The sequence below is a fragment of the Macadamia integrifolia genome, chromosome 13, assembly GCF_013358625.1.
Source record: "Macadamia integrifolia cultivar HAES 741 chromosome 13, SCU_Mint_v3, whole genome shotgun sequence".
NCBI classification, from domain to species: Eukaryota; Viridiplantae; Streptophyta; class Magnoliopsida; order Proteales; family Proteaceae; genus Macadamia; species Macadamia integrifolia.
Window position 1 is genome coordinate 28,924,789 of NC_056569.1, and position 22,491 is coordinate 28,947,279.

Below are 22,491 nucleotides of genomic sequence, written 5' to 3' on the forward strand. Positions count from 1 at the left end.
TATTTCTAGGCCTTACTTTGATCCTGAATGAAACATTCACTTAATTCCAGGGCCCAATCCTTCAAACTTTTGAAATGTGACGAATCATAAGGGCCTCAACCAAGATTTTGCCTCAGAAAAATATTTGAAAATGAGAACCATAACTTGCTGTGATAAAAGTGAGTGTGGCTCCCCTCATTCTTTTTCATATTTATATCATCCTTTATTCTTCTTCTACCAAAAAAAAAAAAAATTCCTTTATTCTCCTCTTTCATAATAGTCGTTCTTCATAACATAAGAAAGCAAGGGTCTTTTACTGTAGTTCTTTATTCTTTACCTTGTGTAAAAGCATTAGTGGATTTAAATTAATCTCACTTTGTGTAGAAAGATTAATTAAGTAGTTGATTTTTATTCTTAACTTGTGTAAAAGGATTAGTGTATACTCTTCATCCTTCCTACACTCACCAGTCTCTCTATATATATTTTCACTTTGATGACTGGAAATATATGCACTGAGTTCATCCATCAACATTTTGATTCAATACTTTAGCCATTCTTTGGAGTGATCAACGGTGTTGTTGCAGTCTATTCAGGTTCAGTGTTTCTGTTATATATTATTTTTTTTTCTTACATATATATATATATATATATATATGACATAGGCCTTGTATCAAATATGACATTGAACTGAGTTGATAAGAGGTAGGGGCCCATATAGCCGACTTTATTTAGTTGGATGTGTTTGAAATTTTGAATAATTATCATTTTCTTAATTTTCTCATGACAGAAGAAGGATGAAATCAACAATGTCTACTTTGAATATGATTGTCCCTGAAGTTCTTACAAAATATAATTATGAATTTTGGAAGACTTTTATGAAGATCTATTTGGTAGGTCAAGGGTTTTGGGACATTGTGGATGGAATTGAACGTAAACCTGAAGATACTACTACACTTGAGTTCAAGACCTGGAGAGAAAAAAATGGAAATGCTCTCCACGCTATTTTAATTTCATGTGAAGATGAATTTTTATCTTTCAATAATGTGACGGACTCAGCCAAGGATGTTTGGTATCAGTTGATCGAAATATTCCAAGGATCGGCTAACCAATTTGGAGCAGGTATGCACTTAGCTATTATGATAATATATATACCAAATTTTTTTTTAACGATGAGTATTTAGGCTTTCGGCCTTATTAGTCTCAGGGGGTCCATACTGACCCCACAACCCCAAAGACCTGGTTAGGGGTATCAAAACCTAAACCAAATTAGTAAAACTGGCCAGACTGAACCGAAAATAGCCTAGACCAAATCGAACCAAAGCCTTATTGCTTCGGTTTCGGATATTGTAACTCCATTAACAAACAAACCAAATGGACCCAAAACCAAATTGAAACCAATTCAAAACCTGGACCAAAACTGAAACCAAACCGATAAAAAACCGAAAATAGTCTAGAATTAATTTTAAATAAAAACAAAAAAAACAAAAAAACAAATCTTGTATAAATTTATATGGAAAATCAAACCCAAATCAGATAAAAAACTGAAAGCAACCCAATTACAGACCAAAGCCAAACTGAAACCGAAATCGAAACCGGGATTTCCTTATTGGTCGGTTTAGGTTTCATCATTCCAACATCAAAACTAATTCAACTCTGATCAAACCGGGCCAAACCGACCCATTGACACCCCTAAATCTGATCATATTATGATTGAATTAGAATCATTCAACTTTCACCAAAAGCAATGAAAAATACTATACAACCCCGTGTGAGTAGTCCCAAAAAAGTAAGAGGAGTCGAATTCAGAACCACACACTTCCTAAAACAAAGATCCCATACCAGCTCTACTACCATCTTGGGGTCATGGTATTTATACCATTAATTATCTCATCTTACAAATTAATCTACACTACTACTACTACTACTAACCGGGCCTTATATAAGGCTGTGTTTTGGGGTGACTGGGAAAGAACAAAAGCTCTCCTGGACGAAAATCCTGTAGACTCCTTAACTGCAATTATTTCACCAGCAGGTGGAACGGTTCTTCTTGTTGCAGTTGCAACTGGGCATTTGAAAATAGTAGAAAAGTTGGTGGAGATGATGAGCCCAGAAGCCATTTTAGCCAGAACTACACATACAAAGTCGTTTAATTTAACTCCACTTCACTACGCCGCTCGTTCAGGATACACCAAGATTGCAGAGGTCCCAGTGAAAAAGAATAATTATGCATTGCGAATCAGAGACACCAAGCTGGGGCTTATCCCAGTTGCTGCGGCTAGCTGGTATGGACACAAGGTCACCACACGATACCTTTACGCAGTCACTATGAAGGAATCGTTGATTGAGGGAGACTGCATAAGTGGTGCTGCACTTCTTACTACTTCAATTTGGCATGAGATGTACGGTATGTACCGGTCCCCTCTTATTAAGATTTTTTTTTTTTTTTGGGATTAATGATGGAAATACTGATCCCACGTGCCCATATTGACCCTACAATTGTATGAATTGGGTCATGTGGGGATTGAATGAGAATCACTCTATTTTCACCGAAAACAGTGTAAAACATGGTTTCAAGTATCAGCCGTATTGGATATGTATTGGCTGAGACCGATCCTCGATTCCTGATCAACCCAGATTAGTTATCCGTATCGTTTTAGGGATAAAATAGTAAAAAGTTAGTACTTTTTTAAAAAACAGAGGCAAAACCAACCGATACCCACCTATTTGATCTAATCCGGATCAATATCGACAGATACCAATATGGATACCGATAACATCCCCTAAATCGTTACTGTAAAGTACTAAACACTCCCATGTGAGTGACCCAAAGAATGTTAATTAAAAGAGTGAACTCAGATACACACACTTCTTGAGGCGAAGATCCCTCTTATTAAGATGACGTACTCACAAAGGATACTTACAAAGGCCTTGTTAGGAACTAGGGTAGAACTTATATTAAAAAGCTAGTTGGTAAAGAGAGGGTGTATGCCCAAGTATGTATATAAGTTGATCTCCACAGTTTACATTAGGTTATTAACTTTTAATGTGGGATTAATACTTCCGATATTTACGGGAACCCTAACAGACCTTTTTAAGTTTTATATATATATATATATATATATATATTATCTAATACTGATGGAATTTCTCTCATCACGTCCACAAATATTGTTATTGATCTGCTTGGCCACTGGCCACAGTTAGCTTTGGCAAGGAATCACCTTGGTTCGACGGCCATTCAAGTGCTGGCACAACGCCCAAATACATTTCCCAGTCGACGAGTATATAGTACATGACAACAGTGAATCTACACATGTTAAGTATCATTTCTTCTTTTATTCTTATATAAAAATAGGGTTGAGATCGTTACCGATCTCGTGACTACTGCACTAGTGTGGAGACCAACCAAGATAAGTGCACAGTGATTCATTCAAGGGGTAAATAGAGTAGTTTTTTTTACCACCTATTATTGTTTCTTGACGTCGGCATGTGCGATTAGTTAGTGATCTTCTTTCCATAAAAGTTTAAAAAAAAAAAAGAAAAAAACAGAGAACCACATGATGGTAGTGTGGATTCTTATATACACCCTCTCGCATTCCACTGTGGGACCCCAACTCTCTTTCGATTAAATATCCACCCTTTATTGTACGTTTTATTACCCATCACTCCTTTTATTAGGAAATGACATGCTAACATCATGATTTATGGGGCTTGTGAATCTTAGGATGACGGATGAATCTTCGTCTATGGGTGTAGGAAAATCCTAGTAATACTTTTATGTATTAATCTTTGTAATTTTGAACCCAAACTTAGAAATATTTAAATATGGGAAAGGTTGGGCATGTCTCTAGTCTTCCTACAGCGGGTGCCTCAATCAAAAATGAGACTAGGATGGAAACGACGCTGAGGGTTTTTTTTTTTCCAAAGGAAAGGGAGAGAGAATGACGTTTGATGAACATCCCAAGGTTGTGTAAGAACTCAAGGTCGTGTCGTATGACAAAATGTACATGCATGAACGAGCTGGGTTTATGACCACCTCTCATTATCTTTTCTTTTTTCCTTTTGACAAATTCTATTCAGTTCATACATTATCATTATTATTATTATTATTATTATTATTATTATTATTTTCTTTTTTCTTTTTTTTTATTTTTTGGCTAACTACTATTGGATAGATATAAAATGAAGTGGATTGGCCATTTATTTAGGTTTACACCTAGTCTTAATCTTATGCGAACTGAGTATTGAATCGTCTTTCAATAATCCAAATATTGAGTAAGACTAACTTGTCTTAGTGTCATAGCCGTTATCAGAAATATACCAAAAAATACGTATATTGAGGGACTAATTAATTAATCAACAAAGAGGCAAATAAAAGATGTCCAGTTTAGTTACTTATTGATGATTTCTTTTGAAAGACAATTAGCTATTTATTGACGACATTCATGTTGACTCACAGGTGCCCCAACCTATAATGAAAAAGATATATCCAGTCCTGACGTGGGTGACACAAAAAAGGATCACTTTACCATTGAAGGCTTCTCTCTCTCTCTCTCTCTCTCTCTCTCTCTCTCTCTCTCTCTCTCTCTTTTATGTAACAATAATAATTATAATTATAAATATTAATATAATAATAAAATTATTATTATTATTATTATTATGATAAAAGCTATCTCTGTTCATTAATAGTAGGAGCAGAGATTTGAGAACTTGATATCGAGAATGGGATTTGTCAAGGTGATCAATATTGATCCAATGCTAATTTGGATGGATAGAAGTATCTCTAATTTCAATTTAAAAACTATTTTTGATCATTTTACCCTTTATCTGTATCGATATATCGATACAACATCTCAGTCCAGGGGGGTTGTACCGGTTTGGTTTAGGTATTGACACCCCCTAATCAGTTGTATATACTTTTTTGCTTATATGTAGGGTTTTTTTTTTTTTTTTTTAAACTCGAATATTATCTGAGACCGGGGAAACCCTTAAAATTTTATTAAATAAGAGAAACATAATAATGAAGAAACAAAGGGGGGACATAGCCCGCCTTACCCCAACCCATGAGATATAAATCATTCTAACACTACAAAAATCCAAAAGGAAAACCTGCAAAAGATGAAGGATTACATTTTAAAGATTGGTAATCCCGCTTTATCTTCTTAAATGATGTAACTAATATTAGATTGGAGATCATTATCATCATAGAAAATCGAATTTATAGTAGATTCACATGCAAAGTTGGCTAACCAATTCGCTGCGTGATTGCTTTCCCAAAATGAAAGGAGATATGTGCTCTCGGGGAATCGCAGAGGTTGATTACTTCCTAAAACCAATATCAGCAGTTCCACAAGGTACATGATCTTTGAAAGATAAGTTTCACAATTAGGGAGGAGTCAGAATTAATATAAAAGTCAGAGAGACCCAAATCCTTATACAATACCAAGCCATCTCTAAGGGTTCTCATTTCCGCCACCAAATTTGTACATCCCCATAAAAATTGGAGAAGGTTGCTTATATGTAGGCTAGTAAGTTTTAATGTTTCACTGGTTATTCATCACATTCTTCTTATGATAATTGGGAAACATGGACCTTTATTGGTATTTCAGATGTAAGAATGCTTCCCAAACACTCCTTGATAACATTGTTACACATTGAGAATAATACCACATTAAAAAACTCTAGGACTTCAAATGCATTCATATGCGAATTAGCCTCTTCTTCTTACAGCTTAAGTTTTAAGGCTGGAAACTTCAACATGGATTCAGGGCTAAGGATGTGAATTTGAAATCAAAACCGTTTATCAAAATCAAACCGAGCCATTTATCTGAAAAATTGTTTAATAAATGGTTTGATTTTGGTTTTAAGTTTAAGACCAATTAGTTGAATGGGTTGGGTTGGTTTTAACAGTTTAACCCGTTGGTTTCGAACCGAATTGACACTGTGAAAATCGAACCGTTTAAACCGTCAAAATCGATTTCACTAACCCATATAACAATTAAATGTTTGGTTGTTTTAACAAAACATAATGGTTTAATTTTGGGAAGAACTAAGGACCATAAAGGCTGTCCAATAGTCTATTCAATAAGTTACTCCTATTATGTAATTATGTAGTAAATCATTGCTTGTTCAATGTCTCGTTTTATTTGATATAAGATTGAAGTGTTTATCAACAAAAGTAAAATTTAGTAAGCATACGAATAAACTAGCAAACCGATTACTAACCGTTTAAAAATTGTATGGAATAAACCGCGATCAAAACCGTTTAAAACCATAAAATCGACACCATTTAAAAACTGTGGAACTGAAACCGTTTACTAAACGGTTGAGGTTTCAAAAAGTGCAACCATTTAGTAAATGGTGCGATTTTGATTTTAGCTAAATAAATGTGAACCGAACCGAACTGAACTACATCGTATACACCGAAACTAAACCGATTAACACCCTTATTCAGGGCTATCAAGCACATTATATTATAAATCTAATCACCCAAAAGAGTGGCTACACATGCAATATTTAGTGCCACCCTATACAAGAAACAACACTGAGTTTGGGATCTCACATACCTTCATATATCAGTTTGACCTCTCCACCTAACAGCTTCAGGTTTTCGTAATGTTGGGAATAAATTCCTATGTCAGAGAACTCTGGGATCTCACTTGTCTTCATATATCAGTTAAGCCTTTCCATTTTGGGACCTTGCATGCCTTCTTATGGATTAGGAATCTCTCCACCTAATATTAAGGTTTCTAAAAAAAACCAAAATTCTTCTTAAATTTTTTATTTTGTTAATAAAATCTTCTTTTGGCATTGTGCATATGTTCTACAACATCAGACAACTCAGCAAACAAAAAGGCCTCCAACAGTGGTAGAACAGAGAAAAGGTTGATAAATTTTAGGCCATCTTCTTATGGACCATGTAAGAGACATTCCCTTTTAATTTAACTGATACCCTTTATTAAATTAATTTAATTTAACTGATACCCTTTATTAAATTAATTTAATTGATATCCCTTATGAATTAATTTCTCTTTAAATTAATTTAATTGATACCTTCTTTTTTTTTTTTTTAACGATATGAGTATCCAGGCCTTCAGCCTAACTAGTCGTGTGGGCCCATACTGACCCTACAACCGCATGAACCAAGTCATACCAGGATTGAATGTGAACCATTCAACTTTCACTGAAAACAGTAAAGAGCACTAAACATCCCCGTGTGAGTGGCCCAATGTGTACTTAGTGGGAGTCGAACTTAGGACATCTGAGTTTACGGCTCATACCAAGTTCGTTGCTCACCAATTGCGCTACCCCCTTGGATTAACTGATACCCCTTATAGTGATGCTTCTTTCCTTCGGTTTACGGATAATTGTAAGATTTTCCAAGATTTTTTTCTTTAATAAATGTTTAATTTTTTTTAAGACTCCCCCATTTAAAAAAACCTCAACTCCTCTTTGTGCTTACATGTATTGGGGAGTGTTCAGATGGTTCAATTGTGTATTTGATTTCTAAGGCTCAGGTTCTGGCCGATTCCAATTCAATTTCAATCGGAATCGGCATAGACTGCCATTGCCAATTACACTCACTTAAGTCATATCATGGGGCTTCACCAAATAATCACATCATGCGAGTGTTAGCAAAGCAGTTTCCTGCACCAATAGTTTTGTTTTCTGGAAATTTTTGATTCTCTGAAGACCTCGAGTCCCTAGACATTTCTCTAGTTTCTCTTCATTTTCATATTTGGATAATTCTGGAATTACCTAAATAGATAACATGTCAATTAAATATGGACAAAATATCAATTTCATAGTATGCTTTTTTCTTCATCAGAAAGCATTTGGTATAAAATGTAAATGCATTTTATCTGATTTTTGAGAGATTCTTTGGAGAATTATACTTCAAGTTTTTTATTTGTATATTCAGATTTAATTCAGTTGCACAAGTTGGAAGTAGATTTAAAGAATGAATATTATTGAACCTAGGTTACTATAAATTATCTATTTTTGTATGCATACCTATATTATTTTACAATATATATATATATATATATTATCTTTTCAATGATTACTATTTTAAGATTATAACTTTCCTGCAATTTTTAATTATAATAATTGGAATATATATCATGGCATGATTATTGCACCAAGATATATAGGCAAAATGACCACCCTGCCCCACATGAAAGGTAGGAATCGCACGATTATTGATGCTTCCCCGTGTGTTCTAATTGGTGTCTAAGTTGGGCAGAAGCCACATTGCCTTTTACGGAACCCTCTCCCATTAATACATTTACAAAAGTTTTGTATACAACCTCCACGAAAATTATGTGTTGTAAATATTCAAAACTTATTGTTGCCAAGAACCCAATCCCAAATGTTCTCTAGTTTCTAGTTTTTCAATATTTGGGTCTTAATTTCTTTTTCATGGTTCTATATATGATTAGTCCCAGGTATCAAAAGCATTCACAGTAAGAAGAAAATGCATGGCCATGCCCTTCAAGTACTTGAATGCATTTGTAGCCAAATTTCAAATTTGGATGAACAAAAACTTCAAGAAGTTGGAGTATATGATAGCCTTTTCCTTGCCACAGAGTTAGGGATTGTTGAGATCGTCAACAGACTTATAAAGACAAACGCCTTCTTGATAGTTAAGCAAAAACGAAACATACTTTCAGTGGCAATTCAGTATCGTCAAGAAAAAATCTTCAATCTCATCTGCGGAATTAGAGGAATGATGGCCCAGAGGATAATTACCAGAACACCATATTACATCAAGCTGGAAAATTACCTCATTTCTCTCATAAACAAGGTAAGAAGTCAGGTCCTGCTTTGCAAATGCAACTAGAGCTGCAATGGTTTCAGGTAAATTTCACCTTCCTTTCTATCTCAAGTTGATATTGACTTCAAATTTTAATTTTTCACTATTTATAACCTTTGCACCATCACAGGAGGTGGAGAAAATAGTACCATTAGCTAGAGAATTTCGCAACTCAAAGGGACTGAAACCTCATGAGGTGTTTACTGAGGAGCACAAAGATTTAGTAAGAGAAGGGGAGAAATGGATGAAGGATACTGCCAATTCATGTATGGTTGTTGCCACACTAATTGCAACTTTTACATTTGCAGCAGCCTTTACTGTTCCAGGAGGATTTGATCAAGACTCAGGCTTCCCCATTTTACTTCATCACAAGTTGTTCTATCTTTTTATAATGTCAGATGCATTATCACTATTCTCCTCTTCCACTTCAGTGTTGATGTTTCTATCCATCTACACATCGCGTTATGCAGAAGAAGATTTTCTTGAGTTATTGCCGAAGCGATTGATCATTGGTCTCTCTACCCTCTTCTTCTCTATTGCAACAATGATGGTGACCTTTTGTGCAACCCTATTTCTTATCCTCAATGAAAAACATAAGTGTGTTTCAATTCTCATCACTTTCTTTGCTGGTGTCCCAGTTACAGTGTTCGTTTTGTTGCAATTTCCCCTGTTTCTTGACATGGTTATTTCCACATATCGTCCTGGATTATTCAATAGGCCGAAAGATAATAACTTGGAATACTAGTTATTATTGTAGGCCTTAAATAATCACAACAGAAAAGATTATTGAAGCATTGTATGAGGTAGTTGATCCTTTCTTCCTTATAGTCAATTATTTCACATACTTCCTCTTGTAACTCTTATTGTTGGGTTGCTAAAATGATAAGAGGGACGATTCTATATTGTTTCCTTGCTTTATAATGTGAGATGTGGTTTCACATTGCGTTATATATTCTGTTAGTTGGAAGGGCCCAGGCAGAAAGGGCCGAGAAATGATGCTCCCACCCTTATGAAACCCAATAAACCTATCACCCTTGTTGATACTCATGTGGGTCCCCTCATTGACCCTGCGCTTGTACAGGGATGGATTTCGGGTTTCAATCTGCTTATGGCATCTGGGTCTCATTGATCAGGGGTGTGGGGCAATAGCAGGTCTAAAGTTTGCTTGGGAAGTAGAGGAAATGGTGGATTGTTTTTCTGATGTCAGAGTCTCAGATAATTTCTCTACAATTTTCAAGGTCAAATTGAACGCAGGTGAGGTGTTCTTCTGGATTTGAGGAAGCTTGTCTTGGGGAAGGAAGAAAGAAGGTGCCGGGTGTATAGATTGAAAGCCATGGAAATCAGGTGTTTTTCAGTGGAGGAGATAGTGAAGTTGTGATCTGAGGTGGTAATTGGAACAAGAAGCAGCAAAGATAGGGGCTAGACGGAAGAGTCTACAGGCTGAATTTAATGGGGAGGGTAAGACAAGGGAGGATCCAGTGTAACCAACTTGGGTTTTGGAGGGAACAAATTGAATTGTGACAAGAAAGGATGAGCAATCCATTGGACCACTGAGCTATGGCAGAAAATTCCAATGTTGTGTATGTCGAACTCTCGATGCTCACATTGGCCAGGAGTGTTCATGTGTACGTGCGTTATCAGGTAGTATTCTCTTGTCCTTTAAAAAATAATTAATTGCTAATTATTCTCCACTTAACTGTTTAAATTTTTTTTTGGTAGATACTTATGTCTGTCTAGAGAGTTTCATCAATAAGGTATTCACACAAAAACAGATCAATACCAATGCTTAAAAATATGGTGTGTCTCCCTCTTGGATTGTTGTGAGCCTTGTGGCCAGGTCTTGGGATTGAATTCTTACCCTCCTCATAAAGATGTTGAAAATTTAGGTATGATTTCTTACATTTAATGATGACAAGGAACTACTTGAATATGAACCACAGAGAATCTCAAATCTACAAATTAGCTTACAACGTGAGGGAAACTTCGAGAGAATTTAAAACAATATCAACTCACATCAAATCTCATATGATTAAAATGGGATCGTAATAGTACCATTATTTTTTTTCTTTTACTTTTTTTTTCTTTTGGTGAATAAAAATATATTAAAAAGGTAAAATAAAAAAATACAATGCAAGATACCACCAAGAGGCACTAGGCCCCAACAAACAAAAATAACCAAAAATGATCAAAACATGAAATTAGAAAATGAAAACTAGCTCAATCCAAAAGGAGCAAAAACAATTTCATACTATGTTCTTTAGATTTTCCAATCGGATGAGCAAAGAAACTAAGGGGCAAATCTAATGCAATGACTCCTTTCCCTGCATAAAGCAGTGGTTTGAGTGTTTTCCCAATGGAGTTCCTCATCTTTTTACTTCAATACAGATGCTTCCTCTAGATTTTCAACATGTTGAATTGCCTCCTCAGAATACTTCAACTCTAGATCTTCCTCTTGAGAAACAAACAAAGGAGGTTGTGTGCCACTCTGTAATATAAAACAAATGATTTTCCTTCAAAAGACTTCAAAATTTCCTTAGATATAATGGGGCTATCATTTACGTTTGCAACCCCAACATCAATCGGTTGATCTAAAGATTCGATCTCATCAATGTTGGGATCACAAAACTCACGAGATTCACCTTGATCAAGGAGAGGAAGCAGGTGAAAGGGAGAAGGCTACTTCTTTTTATCCTTTATTTTTTCTTCTTCAACTTCACATCTTCAGCAAACAACAAATTTTCGATCCAGTCATCAGCCTCGTTATCCTTCATATCCGAATGTGCCACCTCAATGGCCACGCTAAAACCCTCACGAGATTCACTCTTATTATAATCCTTCTTTAACCATATATTTTCAAAAAGGTTAAGATCACTGCCTGATTGCATGATCACTGTGATGACACAAGGACCAAACCAACCAAGAGAGGCGCATAGAGATCCAACCAGGGTGCAGGGTGGCACAGGTAAGTGGTGGTGTCATCTGTCAAAAGAGGGATCTCTCATCACAAGAATTGTTGCTAAATTTCTCCATAATAGTACTTGTACTAACACTATTGAATGCCACAACAGGTGTACTTGCTTATCGCTATGTTCTCAATGGTGGCGGTTTTTTTGGAAATTGGGCATACACCCCAAATTTAAACTCTTCTTTTGCAAAATGGCTATGGATGGACTTCTCACCAAGAGTGCCCTGCTTAAATTGATGGATATAGACACTTTCTGTGGTCTATCTCACAATGACCAGAAAAACAATTTTCATATTTTATTTTCTTGTGAGTCTGCTAAACATGTGTGGGCGGCTGGACCTTTAGGTCTCCGTATGGATTGTCTGAATTTTCACTCTGTTTGACAGCCTAATAACGTATGTTTTTTTCTGCTCTTGTCATCTTGTGAGAAAAGATCTTAGGGTGTTCTTTTAACTCCTTTTTCATCACATGTTATTTTTTGTGAATGCACAGGAACACAGTTTGTTTGGGTTTAAAACCACCCAACCCCAATGGGATTGTTAAACAGGTAAGTTTTTGGGCCAATCAAACCAATGAATTTGGAATTAATCTTCTACAGGATGATATGAGGGAGTTACTTCATGCACATTTAACCCCCCCCCCAATTCTCACTGATAATGTTTTAATTGTTTCTGTTGTTTTCAATAGGGGAGTGGGAATATCCAAATGGGCTATCGCTTTTATTTCTAATGGTAAATGCTTATATTATCTTGGACATTATGTCATCACAGGACAGGTTTTTGAAGCAGCCGCAGGGGTTTCTAATAGGTTTGCATAAAATATCCAAGAAATGGTGGAATTTCAGCCAAGTATGGAGCAATGTGGAGCGGTTCCAAAGCCTCATAAACTCTACAAACTTTTTGTAGTTGGCCATGGCCAGTCTAGCTTTAAGGATTGAACTAGACAATAGGATATCTAATTTTTTTTGTGTTTATGGTAAAATGATCAGTCGGTCAAGGTAGTTCAACTCCTTGCCTATCAGGCAATGGTAGGAAGATCTAAACTCATGAGCTTTATCTAACTTATTCTATAAAGCTTTTATTTCTTCGAATAAAAAAAAAAATTAGTTAGGTTCCAACCATCAGCTGTTGCTAATATAGAGCTCACAAGTCACGACATCATAATTCACAAGCACCATGATAGAGTTTGCTTTTTGATGATTATTCAGCTCCTTCTGTTGTTTCCTCGTTTTCGCCGCTGTCTTTCCCATCGCCATCGCCATCACAAGAAAGGGATTTTAGCAATGGAAGCATAGTTTCTGGCATTATTCAGATCCCGGAGGCCGGAAGCTGGAGAAGAAAACCCTTTCTTCGTTTTTCTTCAGGGCTGGAGGTTCAAGGACAGGGATGAGGAACAAAACCGGCTATTTCAAGGATAGCTACCTCCTAAGAAAAAGAGATGAGAATAGAAAAAATTATATTCATTTCATATACCATACACTTTTCTTCTCCACATAATATAGCCACTAACTAATCAATTATCAAAAAACGTGATCTTCCCTAACAGAATTCACAAACTTCACGTGATATGATCCCCTACATAAGATCATGTCAAATTGATGGGCGTTTCTCAGCCTTTGGGAGTATTGTGCTGATGCCGTTGGATGGGTCCCAGGAGCCATGTCATTTGATGATGTGTCATAGGCATCTTTATCACTTTGAATCTTATCAGGTTCAATAACTGAAGTGGTTGGTTTTTGGTTATGATGTGTTGGGTCACCCACATCACAGTTTCAGAATTTCACAGCGCTTTCAAAACCCAAATGGATTGGCCTCAGAGTAAGTAAACTATCCATTCTCCATGAATATCGGCCAGAGATGTGTATTTAATTTATTAATTCAAAACAAACCCTAAATCCTTCTAAACCAGCAATTTTGTTAAACTAATCGCACAGGTAAAAGAAAATCTAGGATGATCATAAATGGGGGTTGAAACTATAATAACAACAAAATTAAGGGATTATTTTACTAAGTAGATCAACACAGAGATGAGATCAGTCATTGACTATATGATAGTGATGGCAATTCTTAATCTTTTCTGATAAATCATTATTCTTATTATTACCGTGACGATGCAGAGCTTGTGGGTTGTGATACTGATCTCTTAACCTCTCTGCAAAGTCCAATACAAGCTTGCCAACCCAGACTAAGAAAAAAAACTCACAATGCCACCGACTATGACCATGCAGATGCCCAAATATTCCTCAATTATTTTGTTTCATTTATTTATTAAAAATCTTGGTTGAAAATGCAGAGTAACCACGTTACTAATCCTGGAATCGCATCATAAACGACTACCCTAGTCATGTTTCACTCCGTTTGGCAATTCTCATCTGGGTTTGGTTAGTATAGCTACCCTTCCGTGTTGCAATCCCTTAATAGAGTCTTCATTCTGGTTGGTGGGTTTCGCAGGTGGTTTGATTCCTTACTATTTATCAGGATCTGTAAGTTGCATTCCCTGGAAAGCTGTTTAAGATTTCTGTTTCTTCCCTCTCCCCCCACCCTCTGTTTTTTCTAAGTCCTTATGATGTTGCGATGAATGGGAATTGCAGAGACTCGATAATGTTTGACTTCTGACTTGAATTTATTGGCAATTCGAATATTTGGTTTTCTGTTTTCACGATTGTTATTTCTGATTAGCGTTGTAAGAAAAGCCCTCAGATTCTTGAGATTTGCTTCTACTGAGGGGGAAAAAATCAATTTGGGTTCATTTTTCCTTCAGGGGTGGTGTTCAGTCGAAGAGTTTGCTTGCTTGTTGCATACTGTTTTATTATGCCAGTCTTTTCCTTAATTATGTTGTAACTTAAACGAATTCCCCTTTTCAGAGCAAGGGTGATTCAAGCAATCGCAGAAGCTAAGCAGTATCTAACTACTACCTTGGTCTTTTATTATTCTCTCCAATGAAAGCTTTGCTGACTCGAACATTTTTCATGCGAGTAAGAATCTGTAACCCTTTCCCAGGCTTACACTGTTATACCCATAACTTGTTTTTGCACTTGGCTTCTGAGTGCCTTTTCCATTCTAAATGCAAACAGGCATGTCAGCATCAATGAAGCTTCCTTGATTTGCATTCCTGGGCTTTAGAAAATCTCCTGTGAAAAAGGTTTAAGCTTCTTAAGTTGCAAATATGGTAATGGCAGCAACTGTTAAAGTTGTTTTAGGCTCAATTGCCTTTGGAATCTTCTGGGTCCTGGCAGTTTTCCCCGCTGTTCCTGTCCTACCCATAGGACGGACTGCAGGAGCTCTCTTAGGGGCCATGCTCATGGTCATCTTTGGAGTCATAACCCCAGAACTGGCTTATGCAGCAATTGATCTCCCAATCCTAGGCCTTCTCTTTGGGACCATGGTTGTAAGCGTTTATCTTGAAAGAGCCGATATGTTCAAGTACTTGGGAAAATTACTCTCTTGGAAGTCTCACGGAGCCAAAGACTTGATGTGCCGAATCTGCCTTGTGTCTGCTATTTCCAGTGCTTTGTTCACCAATGATACCAGTTGTGTTGTACTGACTGAGTTTGTACTGAAGATTGCAAGACAGCACAATCTCCCACCCCACCCTTTTTTACTAGCCTTGGCCACTAGTGCAAATATTGGGTCTTCTACGACTCCAATCGGCAATCCCCAGAACTTGGTCATAGCTGTCCAGAGTGGCATTTCATTTGGCCAATTTTTATTGGGCATTCTCCCGGCTATGCTTTTGGGAGTTACTATGAATGCTGTTTTCCTTCTATGCATGTATTGGAAGTTGTTATCTGTTGAGAAGGATGAAGAAGATGTGCCTGTGGAAGTAATTGCAGAGGAGGATGTCATGTCGCATAGGTTCTCACCTGCTACAATGTCGCATCTCACATCCTTGAATTCTCAGGAGTTGAACTCCACAATGGAATCTTTGACTGTCCGCAGCTCATCGAATCTGAATCGGGATTCAGGGTATGTGGAGACTCCTAGAAATCAGCTAAATTTGAGCGAAAATGAAATAGAAAGCGCCTCAAGTCCAGGGGTTGAGTCCACAAGAAACTCGAATGCATCAAAAGATGCTCTTGGTGCTGATAGTTCTTCCCAGAGGAGGGAGGAAAGTGTTCCTTCAAGAAGGGTTTTTAGGAGTGTAGCCAATGGTATTACTGCAACTCCAAATGTTCCAGGAGATGCATTTTCTTTTCATTCTTCTGATGAAAAGGAACTAGGAAAGAGATGGAAGAGATTGTTATGGAAGACGTGTGTTTATCTTGTTACTATTGGAATGCTCATTTCTCTGCTGATGGGTCTAAACATGTCTTGGACAGCAATCACTGCTGCGCTTGCTCTTGTGGTTCTTGATTTCAAGGATGCACGCCCGTGCCTTGAAAAGGTATGTACTGGAAACATAATGCTAAGTTTTCTTGGTAGTGATGTGAAAATATCTTTTTCTTTCTTTACTCCTTTAGCTTGGTCAATGTTTTCTTTTTCTTCAATGGTTTGGAGAAAAATTTTGGCTGTTGTTTATTTATGAATGCTACTTGCTTTTTATGGCAGTAAACACTAAGCACTGGTTTCTCGTATTTTGAACCAGGTCTCATATTCACTTTTGATCTTCTTTTGTGGGATGTTTATCACAGTTGATGGCTTCAACAAAACTGGAATACCAAGTGCTATATGGGATTTTATGGAGCCATATGCACAAATAAATCATGCCAGTGGGATTGCTGTACTTGCCATAGTCATACTTGTCCTCTCAAATTTTGCTTCAAATGTACCTACTGGTAAGCTAATTCATTTTACTGTTTATTTTTCTAAATCAATTTGGCAAGATGGAGTTCTCATGGGTGAACTAGTGAGAAGTTCAAAAAAATAAAAAAAATTAAAATAGTAATAAAAGAAATAATAAAAATAAAAAAATCTTGTAGTGTCATGTTTTTTGGTTCATACTGATTGTCTAGTCACAACAAAAGCCTTGCACACAGGACAGAGACATGCATGCGATTCTATTAATTTTTCAGACAATTGAGATGAAATATCTGTAATTTGGTAGTTATTTTGCTTCTTGTAGCATGTCACATATTGTTCACAAGCCTGTGACTGCCTTTATTTTGTACTTGAAAATTTTGCTTTTTTTGTATGCAGAAGCTATCTTAGCCTTAGGGTATAATTATCCTTTATTATATCCTGATAGATAAATTCTTGCTTAGTCACCACTAAAAAAATGTTCTCCTGCCAAGAAGCATATACCTTATATAGAGAAGCCACCGAGGTCTTAGCTGATTCTTTTCTAAAGAGAATTTTGTGAGAGACAGATTTCACTTGGGTACCACAAATCACAAAATGAGAAGAGGCTGAACTCGTTATGCGGAGAAAACATGGTTATTAAGAAAAGATGCCGGTTTAGTTCGAAATGTTTATTGAGCTCCTGTCCAGTTAACTGTCTCTGTGTATAATAAAAAGTTGCCAAGTGTTTCAACTCGGACTGAAGTTGGATAAGACAGGAAGCAAGTGTAGGAAGAGGCTTTGAACCTAGGTTGTGGTTTCAGCAAATGTCAATTAACTTGGAATCACCCTGGTGATCCAGGTCCAATGTTTCTTTTATTTGAAATAATTAAATTAGGATTGTTTTTTGGCACAACAAAATTGTGTTGGGTTTCTAGAAGCCTAAGAGATTAGGTTTAAAACTCAGTTGACAACCAGAATAAGAATACTAAGCTGAAACAGAAAATCAAATCTGATCTTAATATAGAGTAGAACTAGAAATGCAACTTGAAGTAGGAATCTAAGAAATCAGCACAAAATCAAATTTTGAAACCATTGGGGTGTTTAGAATACTATCCAGTTACCAAATATGAAATCCGATTTGGAACACAGCCAAAGAAATAAGAATTACTTAATGAATAAAACACTCAAACTAAAGTAATAAAGTAATTCTCGTATTCCTACCTCCTATCCATAATGTAGGCCTATTACAAAGAAAACCCAGTGGACTAAAAGCCAACACATATATAATCAAACCCAAGGCTTATTTCCATTAAAATAAGCCCAATTCTGTGTTTTATCTGCATCAAATTGTCATACAATATAAAGCGTCATAGCATGACTGGGATACAAGAGAGAGGAGATGAGTATCATGCAAGGAGAAGGAAAGGTTTGCACCAGGTAAAGCTAATGCAATCTAGTTAATCCAAAAGTAGGTTCAGATGCAAACCATAACTAAGGATCGCAGGACACATCCTTAGGACCAGAATAGGGAGATTTGAAATAACTCAAAGCTGAGCAATCTGATGGGGCTGTTATCCAGATCCAACCATTGGATCTGGATTTATGGCACTGACTAGAAAATAGAAACCTCTGCAAAACAGATTTAGAAACCAGTAGGGATTAGTAATAGATCCCAGAATCCAGAAACTAATCAAAATAGAAACGTCCAAGCTTAGGAACTAAAGTTGGAACGCTGCAAAAACAGTATAAAGGAATTAGAAATAGGCTGATCAGAAAATAGAAATTACAAGTATTTAGTAACTGAGGTAGAATCCAAACAGTAACGGTGGAAGAATAAGTCCAGAACTGTGGAACCAGTGATCATCATACACAGGCCACTATGAGAAACAGTAGCTGATGTCATGCAGGAGTTCTCAAGTTTTATGCATAACTGAAATCAGAAATCAGAAATCAGACCCCAGACTAAGGTGAAAACAGAAACTGTAAATAGGAGATCACTAAAATTGATTGAAGAAACCAATAATAACCCACCAACAGCATATGTTCAATAAGTAGAATCAATGAAAGAACTCTTACTCGTGGGTCTGAAACCCAAGTCCAACCTTTGGTACTTAAAGAAAATAAGAGAAGAAGGATATGAAATGGGCCTCCCTCCTAGAATTTAACTAGCATTTTCAACTTGGCATCACATCAAGGACTTTACTGTATCTCACAACAAAGTATTTCTGAATCTGACAGAAATCAGCATGCATAAGCTTAACAAATTGTTCAAATCATTGATGGTGGGTATGATCCCCTTCTACTCTTAATTTATAACTTCATGGAAATAAGCAAATTAGGAAACCCCTATGGTAGGGAGAAAATCCCTTACAACTTAAATACAACAACAACAACAAGAACTAAGCCTTTTCCCAACTGAATGGGGTCGGCTATATGTATCAGTCAAAGAAAAAGATAAAAGAGGGGAAAAGATAAAGAAAATAAATGAAACAAAGGCAATGCAACACCTCCGAGCCATCCCACCTAAACGCAGTCGGCAACATAGATCTTTGCCCTCCAAACAGCTCTGTTTGATGTCATACTAGGGTCAAGACCTAGCTTATGTATGTCTTTCCTTGCTAGGGTCAATCCCTTACAACTTAAGTCTCTCTTTAAAATAGAAGTTATTCTAAAACATTACCATATATAAACTAACTACTTAATCCCATATAGGACTTAAATCCCTAATATTTTGAGCTTATAGAATTCGCCCATTATAATAGCAAACCCGAAAAAGCTAAGCTTATGGCCCATATAAGCATAGTTGTCTCGGTGCCTACGCAATTCAAGGCGTTAGAGGAGCCCTCGATGCAAGATAACATCAACAAGGCACCTGGACACGAAGGCGTCATAATGGAATCCTATCACCTATTACTAGGAACAAAGGTAACCAGGATTGCAGGGCAAGACATAAACCAGAATGTAGATATGTTCTGTAATTAATGACAGGGTAATCTAATGGGGAAACACAATTCTGGTCAAATGTACCTATGGATATGATCATATGACAGTCTCAAACTTTAATCAACATCCAACGGCTGGATATGGAATTATTGGTCTGTCACCAGAATTAGAAAGTCAGTAAACAGAAAATGATCAGTGATTATTAGTCTTAGTTATTAGTAGAACTAGAAACCCCACTAGTTAGCCTGCAGAACCAGACTTCTAAAGCCAGAAACATAGAAGTTACTAAATTGGGAAAGAGGCTGGAGACAAACTGTGATCTATAGTCCTGTATCAGCACGCAAAGTCAATAGCTTGAAGACTTGATTGAAGAAAAAGGCATCCCCATGATTAACTATGGATATCCATATGATTTGAACTTGTCATGTCAAAGTTTAATTCATTTACTGCATACAATCTTTAAAGATGAGACTACACTAAGTTGGTTATCTGCCTGATGACCTTGTGGTTGTGATAGCAATAATCTGACATGGGTATAAAGTGTCTGATTTGCCAGATCCTATAATTAGGATTCATGGGACACAGCAGTATATGGAACAAAGCAAAAAAGATTAAATACCTTCATTAAAGCATTATATTGGACTAAATTAATGCTGTGAAGCATATAAATTTTATTTTTGTGTTTGGGAAGAGAGTTAGGGGCATGCCGTTCCTGTCTAACCTATTCTGAATGTACCGTTCTTAATGAATAGATACCTGTTTAGGGTGCATGTTAGATTCAGACTCCATCGATTCTAGTGCAACACTCAACTCCATTATTTCTTTTTTTTCTCTGCAGAAAAATAATTAAATTCTAGCATATTCAGTAATTTATATTATGTGCAGTAGAAAGTTTTGTAGTGGCAGACATTGTCAGATTTATCTGTATCCTGAAAAAAGGCTTGTAGTTATCCTTACCTATGGTGTCTTAAAGAGAGAAAAGAAGGGAGTAATAATGGAAAAAGAAAATGTTGTCATTTTTGAAACACAATTTGTTGAGGCTCATTATTATTCGAAGTGTTCAATCATCAAAGTACCAACCATATTGCTCAAGCCTTGATTAGGACCATAGTTTCCTAATTTGACAATATTCAGTAGTTTGCAAATAAATGCTCTTTATGTCCTGGAACGATCGATTCAGGCCTTCACCTTCTCATCTTCTCCAGTTTTTCACTGCTCAACACTAACAGTGAGATCGCAAGGACACTCTCTCCAGATTCATGACTCCACTCTTTAGTCTCCACTAGGGATGTAAATGGATAGTCAAAAATCGGTTTCCAATACGTGTTTGTATCTGTTTAGGGGAATTCATATTCGAACAATAGGTTTCTGGAAACCAGCCTAATCCATTCGAAAGCTAATTTGATGTGGATACGAACAGTGTTATATTCGATTCGTTACATCCCTAGCCAAAATATGAGATTTAATATATTTCAGTTTGAAAGAATGTCAAGAGAATAACTTCCATTCCTAGTTAGAGTTTCCTGTTTTTTTTAAATCTTCTATGCTTGGTTTAAGAGTCCTTGCTGTTTTTGAATCCTAAGAGAGTATAGGTTGTGGATGCTCTGCGAAGTTTTAGTTGTCATACTCCACCGATGGGTGACTAGAAACCTGTGCGCACCTTGTTTAGATCTGCAGATCTCATCAGCAAAGCTGTTTGACTGTGTCAAAGATTTGTGTAAGCCTTCAGAATCTTGCTTGTGCTGCAACTATAAAAACGGCAAGTCAAGTTCATCAAAGTGCATCGTTATCATCCATATTGAACCAAAAGGAAGTCATGGAGAAGCTGAGGATCAGCCAAATGATGTCCATTGAACAATTGGTGGCTTGGTTGATCTCAAAGAGAAGAAAGGGCCAAGAAAACAGGGGCACTATTGTTGGAAAGCTGTCTGCAAAGACTCGAATAAAACTTTGCAGAAACATTTTGGAGTCTCCTTGTTGACTGGGTGTTTGGGAGATTACCTGGAAAGCAGGTAATGTATGACTCTGATTTTCAACTGCAAAAGCAAGTGTGGAAGATGACGCTCTTTGCATGTCCTATTTTCTCAAAGGGCTTCACCAATATAAGTATAACAATGTTGTGGCACACTCCAGTTTGCCTCGTCAAAAGAGATGACATTTGTTTAGTAATTTGGATGCCATTACGATATGTTGAGTAATTTGGGTGCCACTGAGGCAAGGTTGCTCCATTGCAACCTAGTGGTTGCAGGTTCTAGTCGGGAAATTGCCTCTCCGTGAAGTGGGGGGTAAGGCTGCATACATTATGACCCTCCCCCCCCCCAAAGACTCCCCAGTGACTGGAGCCTCGTGCACTGGGTACGCCCTTTTTTGCAATATGTTATGTAGAAACTCTAACTGAGGCATCTTCTCCTCCAAAAGGATGTAGATTGCTAATTGTTTTAGCACAGGTTCAGTGTAACTGGAGCAAGTTGGATAAAGTGATGCTCATAAAGCGTGATCAAGTCCACCTTTCGAATTTCAGTGTTAGTGATGCAGATACGGCTGCCCTTTCTTGGTTGGACCAGCATGACCGGCTTTGGAAGCCAAGAGCCAAGAAGAACCGGTCCAGCCCAGGGTTTTGGTCCAACAAGGGTTGGAAATAAAATTAGTAGTTTACTTAGTATTTTATTTCATGCTTTTATTTTCCAGACTTGAACGTAGGAGTAGGATTTACTTCCTTGCTTTGGTTTCCTTTTTACAGTTGTTTCCTAGTTTAGGCTAGTTTCCATTTCAGTTAAGTTTCTAATTTCATGTTCCTATTTTCCTATATATTGGTTGTAATCGATTGAAGATTTAGAGAGCAATTTGATTATTGAATGAATGTGTGAGTGTGATCCTCCTTTTCCCCCTCTCTACTCTGATTTCCCCTCCCTTCCCCAAGGGTTCTCCATCAACTTGGTATCAGAGCCGAAGGATCCTATTCCTTCCCCATCTTTCTTCTTCCCTTCCCATTCTCTGTGTCGGATTCCACCGATATTGAGAACACAGTAAAAAAAAAAAAAGAGAAGTCGAGGTCGAAGTCGGAGAAGCAG

At 36.9% G+C, this 22,491-nt stretch overlaps 2 protein-coding genes and 1 long non-coding RNA gene across 5 annotated transcripts; 2 read left to right on the top strand and 1 right to left on the bottom strand.

The window, feature by feature from the left end:
* The first annotated feature begins 785 nt into the window (after nucleotides 1-785).
* On the top strand, nucleotides 786-9,539 carry LOC122059164 (ankyrin repeat-containing protein ITN1-like). The gene is made up of 4 exons (XM_042621845.1): nucleotides 786-1,098; nucleotides 2,012-2,383; nucleotides 8,786-8,838; nucleotides 8,925-9,539. Exons 1-4 carry the CDS (start codon nucleotides 786-788, stop codon nucleotides 9,537-9,539), a joined length of 1,353 nt encoding a protein of 450 aa, XP_042477779.1.
* Nucleotides 9,540-11,035: 1,496 nt separating this feature from the next.
* On the bottom strand, nucleotides 11,036-13,680 carry LOC122058685. Its single transcript, XR_006133876.1, has 2 exons — nucleotides 12,878-13,680; nucleotides 11,036-11,773 (listed from the first exon to the last, which is right to left on the bottom strand). It is a non-coding gene; the product is annotated as an uncharacterized LOC122058685 (long non-coding RNA).
* A 144-nt stretch (nucleotides 13,681-13,824) lies between these two features.
* On the top strand, nucleotides 13,825-16,533 carry LOC122058684 (silicon efflux transporter LSI2; the record flags this gene model as incomplete). Of its 3 annotated transcripts, none has more annotated exon segments than XM_042621344.1 (4): nucleotides 13,825-14,241; nucleotides 14,623-14,733; nucleotides 14,833-16,142; nucleotides 16,344-16,533. In XM_042621344.1, coding segments are annotated over 2 exon segments (1,408 nt in total), but the record flags the coding sequence as incomplete, so codon positions are not given.
* Between the last annotated feature and the right edge of the window lie 5,958 nt (nucleotides 16,534-22,491).